Source organism: Triturus cristatus, chromosome 2_1 (assembly GCF_964204655.1).
Source record: "Triturus cristatus chromosome 2_1, aTriCri1.1, whole genome shotgun sequence".
Lineage (NCBI taxonomy): Eukaryota > Metazoa > Chordata > Amphibia > Caudata > Salamandridae > Triturus > Triturus cristatus.
Genome location: NC_140581.1, coordinates 468,823,273 through 468,838,841, shown reverse-complemented (window position 1 = coordinate 468,838,841; position 15,569 = coordinate 468,823,273). Strand labels below are relative to the sequence as shown.

The 15,569-nt window shown below is 44.2% G+C and overlaps 1 protein-coding gene across 1 annotated transcript in view; it reads left to right on the top strand.

Moving 5' to 3' along the window:
* Positions 1 to 15,569, top strand: part of ANKDD1B (ankyrin repeat and death domain containing 1B) — a 718,121-nt gene that overhangs the window by 144,161 nt on the left and 558,391 nt on the right. The window contains exon 3 of the mRNA XM_085632291.1: positions 7,322 to 7,420. Within this exon, the coding sequence (XP_085488417.1) occupies positions 7,322 to 7,420 (99 nt within the window). The remainder of the gene's footprint in view (positions 1 to 7,321; positions 7,421 to 15,569) is intronic.

Genomic DNA, 15,569 nt, shown 5'->3' with positions numbered 1-15,569 from the left:
TGGAGTAGATTGACTTGATATTAAAGAGAATCAACTTTGCCATCAGTGAGCCCGAGTGAGGATTCACTACGTTCCTCCACAGATAGTCTTTCGTCCATCGTTGACCAATTTTCTGTGAGAAATTATAGTTTGGTATTAGTTTCCTCCATAAATGGTCGTAATGAGCGAATTTCCTCCAATAACATATCTAATGAAACGGGAGAGGATGATTTCTGTGGTGATGGTGGGTCTTTTTTTTACACTTCGTGGAGACCTTCCCTGCAGTGACAGGAGTAGGTATCGAAGAAGATGAGTCCCTCGATGCAGATGCCAGAGCTTCTTCCATTTTAGAATATTTTGAAAAAACTATAGAGTTCTTGATGAATACCTGTGTGGGGCGAGCCAAGGAAGAACCCACTCTCCTCAGTTTTCCCATAAAAAGTAGTTGTTGCAAAGTCTCTAAGGCAGGCACAATACTGAGCAGGTACACCAGTTCACAACCGTCAGTATAGATTGATGGTGCAGACAGTAGTCACCATAGGAATATATGTTCAATAGGTGCCAGTAACAAACTGTGTATATAGGTACACTGTTTAGTTTATGTGCCACAAAACTGATGCAGAAAAGCAGAAAGACGCAGCGTGGTTCAAAGGAGGAGCCGATATGTGGATATTCAAAGTCAAATTTTTTACACATCAGCAATAATGTGAGGACAAAATACTCCAGAATGGCGGTTACACGTAGCATTTTCCTGAAGGAAGAAAGGAAGAAAGACCAACTCCAGAGGAAGTTAAGAAGCAATATAAAAAGGAACTCTGGGAAAAGAAAAAAAACTCATTTCTTCCATTAGGAGCAGGAGAAACAGAGGAGCTGATAATGGAGGCCTGGAAACAAAGGGCTGCTGCATTGCACTCACCAGTTAATTATCTCAGGCATGCATTGTTACCTAAAATAGTGGCCACGGTCTTCGTCGCTCCGAGGCAGAAGCTTCAAAGACACAATACTGTGCGCCGGGTCTGCAGTGGCATCTGCCAAACGTGTCTCAGCATTCAGGGCAACATCCGAAGTATCGAGGAGTCCTTCAATCGAGGTTAGGATGATAATACCGTAAGGTCCTCTCGTACCATCCCACGGAGCCCTACTCGAACACCACCATCTTCTCCGGCGGTCGAACCACGCCCCCCTCCTATGGAAACTCTGATCTAATTATAACTACACAGTTGTGACTGCTGTTTTGTAAGCTTGTGAAAAAAGTTTGTGTATATGGACACTAAAGGTAGGCTTGAAAGAGATTAGAGTCTTACATAGGCATACATCCTCAACTCTTCTTTGAAACCTTGCCACATAATGTGCTTTGGAGCTCGTTTCTCGTAGATTAATATTCTCTGCTTATTACTCTACACCGACCTTTCTTGCAGCAGTGCACTCAGACTTCATGATCTGAGGGGCTCCCTGCCACAAAACATGCTGCAGTGATTGTTGAATTGCATTCCAAAATCCATATTACAGTCTCCCAATCATTGTGAATGGTTTGAAAAACAAAATACCAAAACTAATGTCAGTCTGAATGTGTTTGCATTTATGAAAATTACAAAAGGTTTCCCAAGTTTTACTCTGTTGTTCCACAGCCGACAGAACACTCCCTGCCTAGAATCCAGCCTCAGGCACCAGCACTGGGGGAATCTTGCTATTATGGGCTTTTAATGCTGTATTGTTTTTCACCCTAAGGACACAGAAATTGCTGGAGTGTAAATTCTGAGAGAGCTTTGGTTTAAACTGCCTTGTTTGTATGTATGAGGTGTGTATATTGCATAAACCTGACACAAGAAGGGTCTTTATTACATGCTATCAAAGGGGCAGTGTGTGAGAAATTCAAGTGTAACGGAGAGGAGTGGACAGTCAGAGAAGGAAGTAAGAGAAGTGGAATATTATGTTAAGTGGGTGATAGAAGGAATAGTTCTCAAGGGTCCTGTCACTAAGAGGGTACTCTGGGACAATGTGTTGCTTGACAAGGCAAGCCTTTAGCTCTCTTTTGAAAAGGATGTGAGATGAAGATTGGGTTGGGATGGTGTTCCAGTTTCGTGCATCATAGCAGGAGAAGGCCTGGTATCTAGTTTTCTTTTCTGTCTATCACCTTTTCGATTCCAACCTGGCTGCCGCTGGTTCTCTTGATCTTAGTTGCCAGGTTCCTCATGTAACTGGAGTTGACCACCTTGTAGACGAGGTAGCATGTTGTGAAGATGAGGCAGACATATAGGGAGAGCCACTGGTCATCCTTAACCCTTCCAAAGACCCTTGGTGTGAAAGGCTGCAAGATATAGAATGCCAGTGAGAAGTGCACTGCCTCCATCTTCATGTACTTTCCACTTTAAATTGACCTCAAACTAAACCCAGAAAATAAACATAAAGTCTAAACCACCAGCCGATCATTTAGGCACCAAACAATATATTTCCTTTTATGAGAGATAATGATTTTTTAAATCCGCATTGTTTTTGAAGATGAAGATTAATGTGTACAGCAAGTGTCCTGAGAAGGGCTGGAGGGAGTGTGTTCTCATTCAATTAATTTTCTGTTCTATATACTCAAGGGTGATGCGTACTTGATAGAGAGGGGAGCTCGTTTGATTGTGATGTCAAGAACAAGATGAGGCAGAATCTACATATTATATGCGAAGTTGCTTGGTCAATTGTGCTTGATAGGCATCTCAAATGCAGGCTTATTAAGATCTGTAAGCAAAGGGTGATCATGCAAAAAAACAAGATAGAACACGGGGTGGCCCTGCACTCAAGCAAGTAAATCATTTATGAGTGGAGCTTGCTTATTACTTATTATCCACAATCACAATATAAAAAGAAATCACAATAAGTCAAGATCTTCGCAATTGAAGAAAGCACTGATACATTTTGATTGTAGGTAAATGAATTATTTATTCTTTTCCATTAACTAATTCTTAAAATTCGCGATCTCGAATTTTAAGAATTTGTTAATGGAAAAAGAATAAAGAATTTATTTACCTACAATCAAAATTTATCAGTGCTTTCTTCAATTGGGAAGATCTTGACTTATTGTGTTTTCTTTTTATATTGTGATTGTGGATAATAAGTAAGCTCCTCTCATAAATGATTTACTTGCTTAAGTACAGGGCCACCCCTTGTTCAATTTGTTCAAGTGGCATGCGTGCCATTTCTTTGGGGCATATGGAGGTCATGTCCCAGGCCCCTTGCACCAGTCTTTAAAACAATACATATTGCCTAGACAAGGTATTTTGACTGGTGCAGGACTTTCAGCCTTGATCCTCCTTTTTTGTGAGCTTTGTGAAAAAAACAAGATAGCTCTAGAGTATTACTGGCAGAGATGAAATAGATCGCCAAAAACGTGGTTTCTAAGATGATTGATAATGTGCTGGGTCCTATTTGTCATACTGACTGGGATTGATGTAATGGACTGCTATAGCAATATGCATAATGCGAACCTGGTTATAGATGGTGAGTATGCTTCTGCAGTATAAACATTAATTTGATCTGAAAGCTTATACTGAAGGGCTTTTGACTAGAATATATAGTATCTGCTGGTAATAAAAAGCATGCAACATGATGGACACCATTATTGAACAGGCAATATTATGCAACCTTGTGAATGGGTAAAATCAATGAATTTATGGAGAGATTGTTTTTGACTCTTGTTCATAAAAAGATTATATTACATGGGATTCTTTAATCGTTGTATAATCAATCAATCCGTACATATGTAGAACGCTACTTGTTATCCGTGAGGGTATCCATGCGCTGGCAAGGTCCGGTTGATTAACCGAATAGCCAGGTCTTCAGGGACTTTCAGAACTCTGGAAGAGATGTGGAGGTCCATAGATAAAAGGGTAGCTCATTCTATGTCTTTGCTGCTAGGTAGGAGAAGGAGCGACAACCACATCTGCTATGCTGGATGTGGGGTGAGACGGTTAGAGAAAGGGACACTGAGCGGAAGTGTCTGGTGGGCTGATGGATTTTCTGGTGGTGAATCAAGAAGGCGGTCCGCAGTTGTGTAGGTCCCTGTATGCATGGGTCAGGAGCTTGAACTGGCATCTTTTCTGTACAAGGAGCTAGTGGAGTTCCCTGAGGTAAGGGGTGATGTGAGTTCATCTAGGGACATCCAGGTCGAGTCTGGCTGTGGCATTCTGTATGGTATGTAGTTATTGGAGGAGGTGAGCTGTGATCCCTGTGTTGAGAGCATTGCCATAGTCTAGTCGGCTGGAAATGAGGACCTGGGTGATAGTGTGTCTTGAGTTTTGGGATAGTCATTTGAATATCTTATGAAGCATGTGGAGGAAGAAGAAGTTGGAGGATGAGCCAGAGTTGACTTGAGTCGTCATTGTTAGCTTGTTGTCCAGAATGATGCCTAGGTTCCTAGCATTGCCAGTGGGGGTAGGGGTAGGATCAAATTCTGAGGGCTACTAGGATACGTCCTGTGGGGCGCTTTTGGTTCTGAAAATCAGCACCTCTGTCTTGTCCTTGTGGCGATTCAGGCAGTTGTCCTTTATCCAGTTGTCGGAGTCTGTCATGAGTTATGAAAGTTGGTCTTGGTGATGTCTTCGGAGAGTATGAATTGTGATTCATCAGCGTTGGACATGATGTTGGGTCCACAGATTTTGGTGCTGCTGGCCAGAGGTGTCATGTAAGTGTTGAAGAGAGGATCCTTGGGGTCCTATACAGAAAATGTTCTTGGGTTCAGCAGTGAAAGGGGAAAGGAAGATTTTTGTGTTCTTCCAGTGAGGAAAGAGGTGATGCATCTGAGTGCTGCTCCTTGGATGACTATGTTGTACAGCCTTGTGATGAGTGTGTGGTGGGAGAGCATATCGAAGGCTTCCGAGAGGTCTCGGAGGATCAGAGCTGCAATCTCTCCTCTGTTAAGTAGGGCTCGATGTTGTGTGTAGCTGCAATGAGGGCTGTCTCACTGTTGTGTTTGCTGCCGAATTCGGATTGGGAGGAGTCGTGTAGGAGGTTCTGTTCCAGATGTGAGGAGAGTTGTTGGTTGATGGCTTTTTCTAAAATCTTGGCCGAGACTATGATCAGGGAGATCGGTCGGTAGTTGTTGAGTTTGCTGGGGTCTGCTGATAGTTTCTTTAGTAGGGCATTGACTTCTGCATGTTTCCAGTCCTCGGGGATGATAGCTGTGGCAATTGAGGTGTTAAACAAGGTGGTGAGCACATGGCTGATTCTGGATTCGCTCAGGCTGAAGATGTAATGAGGGCGTGGGTCGTTTGGGTCCCCCTCAGTGGACAGAGTTCATGATAGAGGCAGTGTCATGTGGGGCAGACTGTCATAAGTGTCGGTGCTGCCAATTAAGTGACGGTGCCGAGCACCGGAAACCACCAGCTTAAATTAAGCACAGATAGGACAGGTATAGAACCTGCTCTGCTCCCTTGCAAGGTGTTTCTGTTCCAGGCTCCTTTTCTTTTAATGTACAGCATTCTACTGGAAATCCATTGATAATCCTCACTGCTACCCAACCAGACACCTACGGTCAGCCTTCCAACATTCACATCTCAACCAGTGAGAGACAAACGGTTTGGGAACAGGTCTCTAGACCTTCAGAGCTCCCCATTCTGGAACTCTGTTCCGCTGTCTCTTTGTGACCAAAATAACACTGGATCATTCAGCAAAAAACAGACTGCCCACCTAGTCCACCAAGTGTTTGTCCTCGAATGACTTTCTACCCAGCTGTGTTCCTCCAGTCTTCGGTTTATACCTGACATGTATGAGCGTGTCTAAAACAAACGAAAACAAACTTTGGCAAAGCCAATAGGTCTGGCATTGGCTGCCAGCATTCTGGCAATTCTTAATTTGTCTTGGTTTTTGCAAAACCTTATTGTTTGGGAACATGCCAGGCCCTCATGAATCTAAACAAATAATCATTTGCAACAGGCAAAAGAGTTTTTTGGGCCTCAAAAAAGGACATATTACTATAGTACTTATTGGCACTTAATGGAACTATTTAAAGTGTCAGTCATTCTTGCATTGGCTGCAAGCCCCTTGCTAGAAAGAAAGAATGAACAATGCAAGAAAGAAGGAAATAAAAAGAAGAAAGGAAAAGAGGGAAAAAGAGAAGGACCAAAAAACAGAAGGAAAGACAATGAGAAGGAAAGAAAGAGAAGAAAAGAAAGGAGCGAGGAAAGAAAGAAAGAGAAAGATAGAAGGAGAGTAAAGGAAAGAAAGAGAGAAGAAAAGAAAGAAAAGAAAAAAGAAAGAGAAGGAATGAGAAGAAAGAGAAAGAAAGAGAAAGAGAAAGGAAGAGAAGAGAAGAGGAAAGAAACAAATAAGGAAAGGAGAAAGTAAGACCGAAAGAGAAAAGGAAGAAAGAAGGGCAAGAATTAAAGAAGGCAAGAAATAAAAAGAGAGAAGGAAATAGAGAAAGAAAAAAGGAGGAAAAAGAAGAAAGGAAAGAAAGAAAGAATCTAGAGAAAGAAAAAAAGTTAAGAGGATAATTTAATACAGAACACTTTCAAATGGACACAATCCGATATGCTGTGAAATAGCAGCAGTCAGAAAAGCAATACACTCCAAAAGGAATTTACAACAGCATTGGCCAAAGATGGGATCTGATAAAGATGGAATGTGCATCAGAAGTGTCCTGCTATCACAAGTAAAAACAAAAACACTGGCACTGAAGGTAACTAGCGTGTGTGTGGATGTGCTGCTTGTAAAAGAGCAACATGCAGGCCCTCAAAGTGAAGTTAACCAGTGGCCTAAGTAGGGTGGCTATTTGCCCCATGCTGTATGCTTTAGTGGGTGGAATCAAAATGTGACTGGCACAACAATAGAACAATGGATGAAGAGAGGTGTCTGAAAGATATGCAAGTGTGTTGTACATATTTTAGCAAAAGGTCTTGGCTAGCGCCAGACCTGAATTTGAAGGTTGCTTTCCATAAGGCTTCAACCCCCTTCAACAAGCAGCTCCCAGACACTCTGCCATTTCTTCGCTCCCACCATCCAATATGGGCACTTTGCTGTCTTCTTTAGTTATGGCCCTCGAGTGCGCATAGATCTCTGCAAGGATTATTTCGACTATATAACTTCAGGTTTTTTTTCACATCAATTAAGTGATCAACCAATCACATACCTGAATGCACTAGATATTATGAATAATTTATGCAACCTCATTATTAACAAACTTTAATTAACAGTCACACCTGAAGCAATGAGGCGTGAGTGCTGATGGCCCAGTGGGCGTCATGCTGCCTTTCTCTGTTGTCCCCACAGCCAGTGTTTACCATCCTGACTGCATTATATCGCCGAGTAATAGAAATCAATCCTTGCCTGTAATGTAACCCTGTTTCTTACTCCACAGTTGAGGCGCACAGCCCTTCACTTTGCTGTTGCAGGAAACTATCATCAAGCAGTGGAATTCCTCCTCAAAAACCAGGCGCAAGTGAACATTGCAGACAAGGTAAGGAAGGAACCGTCCATTGCATGACTGCTAAGCGCTTCCCTCTGCTGCAGGAGAAGGTTCTGCAAGTCTTTGCGCCCGCAGCCACAGAGAGACTGCAGCATGCCATCCATTGCACAGTAACCCGAGGCATAGGCTGGCACTTGTATTAATGGCTTTATCGTCTGTTCGACGTCGTTAGGGCGCGTCTGTCTAGCAGTAGAATAAAGATAATAAATGCAGTCAGTTTCTGTCTGAGAACTTTTGCTACTTTCAGAATGCTAATTCAGGTTTTCCCATTCATAGATAGGGGTGGATAATTTGCGAGCTCATTGCTTATTGACAGAAACAATGCACTTTTAACCGAATGGCCAATGTAATCATCCCTATGCGTGGAAATTGGATTATATCTCAATAAACTTTGCAGGCACCAAGATCATCATGTTGGAACTGGAAAATCGACATGATTCAGGGTGGCTCAGCGACCCATCTGCACTTAGAGAAACCAAAATAAAAAGTACTCACAGTGAATGATCTTCGTAGTATATTGATGATGTATGGTGCCAACGAGACCAGTGGAAATTGATTTAGGTGTGCCCGGGTGCTGAATGATTATCATTGCAAATGTTGCCCGTGACCATTCAAGCTTGTGTCCAGGGGTGTCAGGATCCTAAACAAAATGTAACAGTATTGCAAGGGCCCTCTTGCCATTGCCAATTGTCACTCTCGTTTCCTTGCTTCTTATTTGATGGCTTTCATTATGCAGCTTTTTACATCTTGTATTTGTCCCACCTCTGGACCATAGCCGCTTTACCATCCACTTGATTGGATGGCTGGTATCTTTTCACTGCTCACTTTTAGCTAACTACTGTTCTTCTATTTTGCTAAGTACTCCATGAGAGTGCATGTGTTTTCCAACGTTCTCGCTCATGCAGGGCTTGATTAGGAACCCAAAGTAGCCCTTGCAAATTTTTCAGACCGACCCCCACCCCCAGGAGGAAGGGAGGCAAGCACGAAGCACTTCTGCATAACAAAATCGACCCCCGGCAATGACACTGCTTTTGTTACTGGGGGTCAATATTGCAGTATCGCTGCACAATCAGCCGGCAGTAACGAAACCAGCCCCTACCGCTCCAAAACCGGCCCCCAGCCTCCCAGGCAAACGCCTGATGCCCGCTACGGCCAGTCTGGCCCTGCCCTCATGTTCTTCTCTGCCCCATGCTCCATGTGATTCCCTCTTGCTTATGTGCATGTCACCCCCCCACACGCCATATTGCGCTCTTTTTTGTGTGCTTCTCCTATTGCCATATATTGTTCTTTTCCTCGTGTGCTTTTCCAAGTTGGGCTCTGTGTTGCTTTGTTTGCCCTCCCCTCCCAGCTGCCTTTAGTTTAATTTAATTTTCCCACTCCTAATCACTTTCCGGTTGCTGCTTCCTCTCTGGCACCCCATCATGCAAGTGGGCGCTAGCACATCATTGCTTTTTTATAATTTGTTTTTACATTTGTTTTTCAACTGATGCTGTGCAGCATCAGCAAACAGGATTGGTAACGCCAATAGGTCAACTAGGCAATACATATTGCCTTTGCCAGTGCTTGTTCTTATTTGTGACCAGGAACTCCGGGTCCATGGACATTTACTTTGTTAATATCCATGAGTGCCAGAACCTTCGTTTCTCTGCACATCGGTACCAGTAACCTCAGGGTCTGTTCCTATCAGTGCCATGTACCCCGTTCCATGACCCACTGTCTGTAATACGAGAAAAGATAACTTTAGAGCCACCATGTTACATTGTATTTGTTACTTCCATTTTCAGCCTATAGTGTCAGGGCTACTAGTCAGTTGCCTGGGAAAATTTTCTCCAAGCTATCTAATTCAGACTTTTGTGCGGCAGGCGCTGGGCTTGTGTGTGTGGCCAAACTCCCATCCTGCAATCAGGTGCACACCCTTGCCTGGTCCATCTTTTGCAGTGCAGTGTGATGGTTTGACCAGTGGCAGAAAGGTATGCCGGACAGGGGCATAGATACAAATAGTGTAGCAGGAGGAGTGAAGTGAGGGCCAGAAGGTGTGTGGGTTCCACCGCAGCCTACTTAAACCTGCTTTTCACTATTTCATTATGGGATGGGGTCTCAAATTTCTTTATGGGATGGGGTCCCAAATTTCTTGCTATGTCAGTGAGGTGGGAGGGTGCTGGATATAGGAGAGACCCTCTGAAATAGGAATAATAAAGCCACCACAAGGTCATTGTTGGACTTGGCCCTTTTTGCAGGGTCATCCCAGAACGTTTTACCTTCCTTCTGCCGTTTTTCACTATTGCATGGCTATCTGTTCCCATGGGGAGTTTGTTTATAACATCTTATAAACATAACTGACCCTAGGAACAAGATAGGAAAATAAACTTTAGTATGCCTGAACTCAGAATGTTAAGATGCATCTTTTAGTGAGGGTGATTTTTACATTCTGTGTTTGAAAATACCACTTTTAGAAAGTAGGTATTTTCTTGCCTAAACATCCATTGTTCCTCTGCTAGGTTTGTGTATTGCATGTCTGGCTTTTGGATGACAGGGGCTGGAGAAGGGCAGCGGCTCCAGAAATCTGATGAATCAGTGCTGGGCTGAATAGGCATGATCTGCATTTGGAGTGGTGGGAGGAGTAGCACCTTCACCTGAATGGGACTGTGCCTGCCTTCCACAATAACGGCTCCGCTTCCCTGTGGTGTGTCTGGAGCCAGGGCTCACACTGACAATGGAGGTTGTTGTACACTTGCAAAGTGCCCCACAGAACTGGTTTTGGCTGGGTATGGACACTCTGCATTCAGAGAACAAAGGATTTTGGGATGTAAAAAGATCACTTCTGGGAAATCAAGAGGAAACCTTTGCCAAGGAGAAGTGCTGAGCAGGAATACTGCCCCTGTGCTGTTTGCTGTCTGGGGTTGGCCTGCAGTGGCTGTTTGCTGCCAAGGAAAGGAGAAAAGGACTCTTCTGTTTGCTTTGTCATCTTGAGGAAGATGTCCAAGGGCTTGAAACTGAGCTTGTCTCCTGTTCTGAAGTCTCAGGGACACAAAGACTTCACTACCAGCTCCCCTGAATTTCCTTGCTGGGGAATTCCAACCTGCAAAGAGGTGCCTGCTGCTGTTTAGGACCTCTGGAGACTGTTTGTCGCTGGGAGCTGGGAAATCGACGCAACACCGAAGAAGTGTGTTGCATCCGCACTTGTTTACCGACGTATCGCGGAAGAAACCATCTCAGCGCCCGCCGCGGCTCGAGAAATCGCCGCACGACGCTTCGGGTGTAACGATCTCCAAAGTCCAAAATTGCCGCACCGTTTCTGATGCAAGCCTGCTTTGCGGCTGCATGAAACGACGCATCGTACCGGATCGAAGCATCGCTGCGCTAAGACTGTTGCATCGTTGAGGGGCCGCAGTAAGAAATAAACACATCAACTCCCCTTGCAGTAAGGAATCGACGCATCACCTTCCCTGCGCTGCAGTAAGGAACAGACGCATCACCTCCCCTGAGTGTAAGGAACAGACGCATTTTGTTTGCGGCCATTTTGTTTGCTTTGCGTGACACATCTAAGGTACTTTTGAGAAAAGTGTCGCATTTACAACTTGCATTGAACTGAACTATTTCTACCATTTGAAAGCCTTATTTGGCATTGTGTATTTTTATCGCTTGGTTTTGTTTTGGTTTAGATAAAGATTACTTATTTTTCTTAAACTGGTGTGGTGTCCATTTGTAGTGTTTTCACTGTGTTACTGTATGTGGTCACAAATGCTTTACACACTGCCTCTGAGATAAACCTGTCTGCTCGTGACAAGCTACCAAGGGGGTGAGCAGGGGTTATTTTAGATGTGTAAAACCCCTTGACCCTGACGAGAAGCAAGGGTCCCTATTTGGACAAAGGGACCTACCTCTGCCAACTAGAGACCCCCATTTTTAAAATTATGTCAGTGAGGTGGGACGGTGCTGGATATAGGAGAGACCCTCTGAAATAGGAATAATAATAGAACCATCACAAGGTCATCTTTCATACTCCTGTGTCCCAGGTCTCCTATTTCCCATCTGTAGAGGATGTATACGACAAAAGGTAATGAGGTAAAGATAAACCGCATCATGTAACCCAAAACGTAAGTGAAAAGATGCCCTGAGATTTTTTGGTCGACCCTGAGCCAGCTTGCAAGTGCTGCTCTGGCGATCTGTTGTAGGTAGAGTACGGAGGTGAAGCCCCGCCCATATTTTTCATTTCCTTGTGTCTTTGTCCTTCGTAAATACTGGCTTCTGATTCCTTAATAGGCTTGTTAATCCCGCCTTTTCTTCATTTGTAACCTCCCATGGCTACTTGCCCCTTTACTTCGGTTGTTGCACGGTACGTGTTATTTAGACTGTGAGCACTATTTTCTTTATGGAGTTTCCCTTACTGACAGCACGGCTCTTGACCAGAGACAGTGTGTGATTCTAGGCAAACCTCTTCTCTCGCCGCCCTGTCACGTACACTCTTCATTGTGCTTCACAGTCGGCACACATGCCATTGAGGTTAAAATGCAAACATGCCACTTGATGTTCAGCATCACACATGAAGCTCAGTACAGTGATTAGTACACATGCATTTTAGTGACATTCGGCATACACACAAACAGGCTACTCATTATGCTTTGGTACACAAACAGTTAAGTGTAATCAGCACACGGGCAGGATGATGAAAGGTTGAGCATACTTTAGAAATTGTTTCACATTAGTGCACCTCAGTGTATATGCAGTTTAGTGGCGCTCACCTCAGACTATTCAGTGTGCCTCCGGTCAAAAGTAGGTAATTGAAAAAACACCTGCACTTTAGTGCATCACAAAACACATGCACATTTGTGCACTTAGGCCCTTACTTACATGATTGTACCTTAGGACACATGGAAACAGGTGAGTAACGCCGGTCCCTGCAGCACGCGGGGGAAAAGTGGGAAGGAGGGGATGGGTAGAGTGAGGGGGCTGCCACAGGGCCCCCATTCAGGCTACGCCATTGCATATCTGTGAGATCATGGAACCTCTGGGGGCCCTCGTCACTTACCGCAGTGGGGCCCCATCATTTTGTGTTACGCTGCTGAATGAGCGATAATGCGGATCTGTAAATATGAAACTGAAGACGCTTCGGACAGTCACCTTTTAAATTACAGCAAACGAGAACGTGCACAGTAAACACTCATAATGCACATTGTGTACAATGCTAAGTCATACCAGTTCTCTCGTACTCACTCGCGCGTAGTGTACACAAAATCATAAATATACAGCTATGCGCATTTTAGTAAACCACCAATTAGATGATTCCCAACACACATGAGTCATTAAAGATGTTTGAATGCACTTAGCAAACATGCATGTCAACACATTTACAAAACAAAACATGTATTTCAATTCAACTGAGCAATTACATGCCAAGTCACTAACAAATATAAATAACTGCTTGAGTTCCCATTTGCATCACAACTTTGTTTTCATGATTGCATGCGTGTATGGTGAAAACTGACTGCATCTGTCCTCTATAAAGCAAATCCCATTTGTGCTGTGCAGCCTGAACGCCATGCAGGGTAAGAACTGATTTTTTTTTTATTCCTCTAAAAAATGTACAGTTACAGCACATCCCCTCACCCTCTTTGCGTGTGGGCGTGCGTTTCCCTCTACCACCCTTACCATTTCCTCTCTGCCACTGTCATTTCCTGTCCCTTGTGATCTCCCATCGGGAGTAGCCAATGTAGGGAGGGGAATGGGTGACATTCTGCCCTCAGGGTCCTAGCTCAACCAACAGATTGAAAACATATGTCTCCCAATTGAGTACTGACTGAACTACAGCCCCAGTCTTGTATGCTTAAAAAACACAAGCATTGAAAATGCAATAGGTCTCACCTTTGATTAAGTTAAAGCCATTTGCTTTGCTAATGGTATTGTATAGCAAAGCAAATGGCTTTAACTTAATGAAAGGCGAGACCTATTGCATTTTTAATGCTTGTTCCTATTGGTCACGGTTACAGTATCCAGGTCCTGAACGCAGATTCTACACGATATACGGGACACACAGCTTAATTTTCAAATATAAGTCAGGAACGTGAGACGCAAACAATGAGGTCAAATAGTGAAGCAATGAATAAAAAAAGTTTAAGCGCATCAACTTGTGGAGGCTAAGTTGCGCACTGATGATCTAAAGCTGTGGCATAAAGGTCCCAAATTGAGGCAAGTCCCATGCTGTTCATGTCTGAGAATTAGAGGGGATTCCACTGTCACGAAGAAGGTCTGGAGATAAGGTATCCAAAGGAGTTAGGGGCAGCGCCATATATAAAAACAAAACACCGTGCCAGCCTGCCTCAAGCGCCCCTCCCGAGCAGCCCTGCCTGCCGATCATATAATCTCCCCGTGCCTGAATGTGCCCTTGTGTAACGTAACCGGAGCTCATGTAAAGCACTCCAATACCTTCAGTTAGAGTTTGCGCTATAGAAATCTGAATTAAAAATAATAAAACAGGATTCTACTTCACCATCTTCTCCCAAACGGCCATATTGTCTTTGTCTGCACGGGATGCGGGGCCTTCATGTAGGGGCTGGCTTAATCTCAAGCCCGCGATCGGGCCAGGGCTAGACTGATTAATATCGCCATGGTTTCACGGAGGGGCTGGACTGGGACTGGAACTGTATGTGTACTTTGTGCGCATTCGTCGCGATTTGTCTTCCTTCATCTAAATTGTTGTGACAATTCATTTTCACACGACCGCTTTTGGGGTAGTGGGTTCTCAGTGTGTGGAAGCCAAAGATGGCCGATGGTTTAGGGCGCTCTGATGATACGTAGGCTCCTCCCCACTTTCTTCTTTTCGGGAGTTTAGATTAGAATAGTCCTGTTCTTTTCTCACCCCCTTTAACATAGGTGTACTGTTTTCTTATCTTTCTTTACTTTATTCTTACTCTCTTTCTTGTCTATATTTCGGGTTTATTGGGCGACAGGCACTATGCTGGGGGGGGGGAAGGCCGTAGCCTCCGCATTGGTGTAGGGTGGGGGGGTAACTTACTGTTTCCAATTAGTTCTATGGGCCTTTTTTCTCTTTATGTTTCTGCGCTATACTTGTTTCGATTCTGGGTCCGGGTGGGGGGTTGACTGAGTGGGGGCGGCACTGGAGGGGTGCGTAATTGCTCATGTGACTATCCTGTTATATAACTGCATTGCCTCACTGCCTGCGATTTTACTTCCATTGCTGTTTTAATGATGCTGCTGCTCTCCCGTGTGGTGAAGATATCGTGCGGACTCGAATCTCCTTGGTTCTTATTCTTCACTGACTATTTCCCTGATAAACTTATTTTGAAAACTTTAAAATTAACCTTCACTTCTCCTTTCCCTGGGGTCAAGGATCTCTCCAGTGTATGTTTCATAAATCGTTGCTAACCTTGACCGTTGAAGCACAGGGGCCGTAATGTTTGTATCAGTGCTTAACCGTATCGTGGCCGGCCTGAAGGTTGTAGGCCCGTATTTGTTCTTTTAATATGCACGAATAAAGGTTTTAAAAAAAAAAAAATAAAAAAAAAAAATAATAAAACACCATGACAGCCTGTACGTAACTGGAGCTCATGTAAAGCGCTCCAATACCTTCCGGTAGAGTTCGCGCTATAGAAATCTGCATTAAAAAAAAACACCGTGCCATCCTGCCTCAAGCGCTCCTCCCGAGCAGCCCTGCCTGCCAATCACATAATCTCCCCGTGCCTGAATGTGCCCTTGTGTAACGTAACCGGAGCTCATGTAAAGCGCTCCAATACCTTCAGGTAGAGTTCACGCTATAGAAATCTGCATTAAAAAAAAAACACTGTGCCCACCTGCCTCAAGCACTCCTCCCGAGCAGCCCTGCCTGCCGATCACATAATCTTCCCGTGCCTGAATGTGCCCTTGTGTAACGTAATCGAAGCTAATGTAAACCGCTCCAATACCTCCAGGTAGAGTTCGCGCTATAGAAATCTGCATTAAAAACAAGTGCTCGCCATCTGTTTTCACTCAGCCCCTTGTTTACGGGGCTGAGTAAAAACATATGGTTCCCACAAAGATAAGAAATACCTTCATGACAGAAGGAAAGCCGACGAGCCAGTCCGGGTGGGCCGGACAAAAAAGTGAAAAGGAGGCAACAAAGAAAGCTTATTTCCAATGGCAGCCC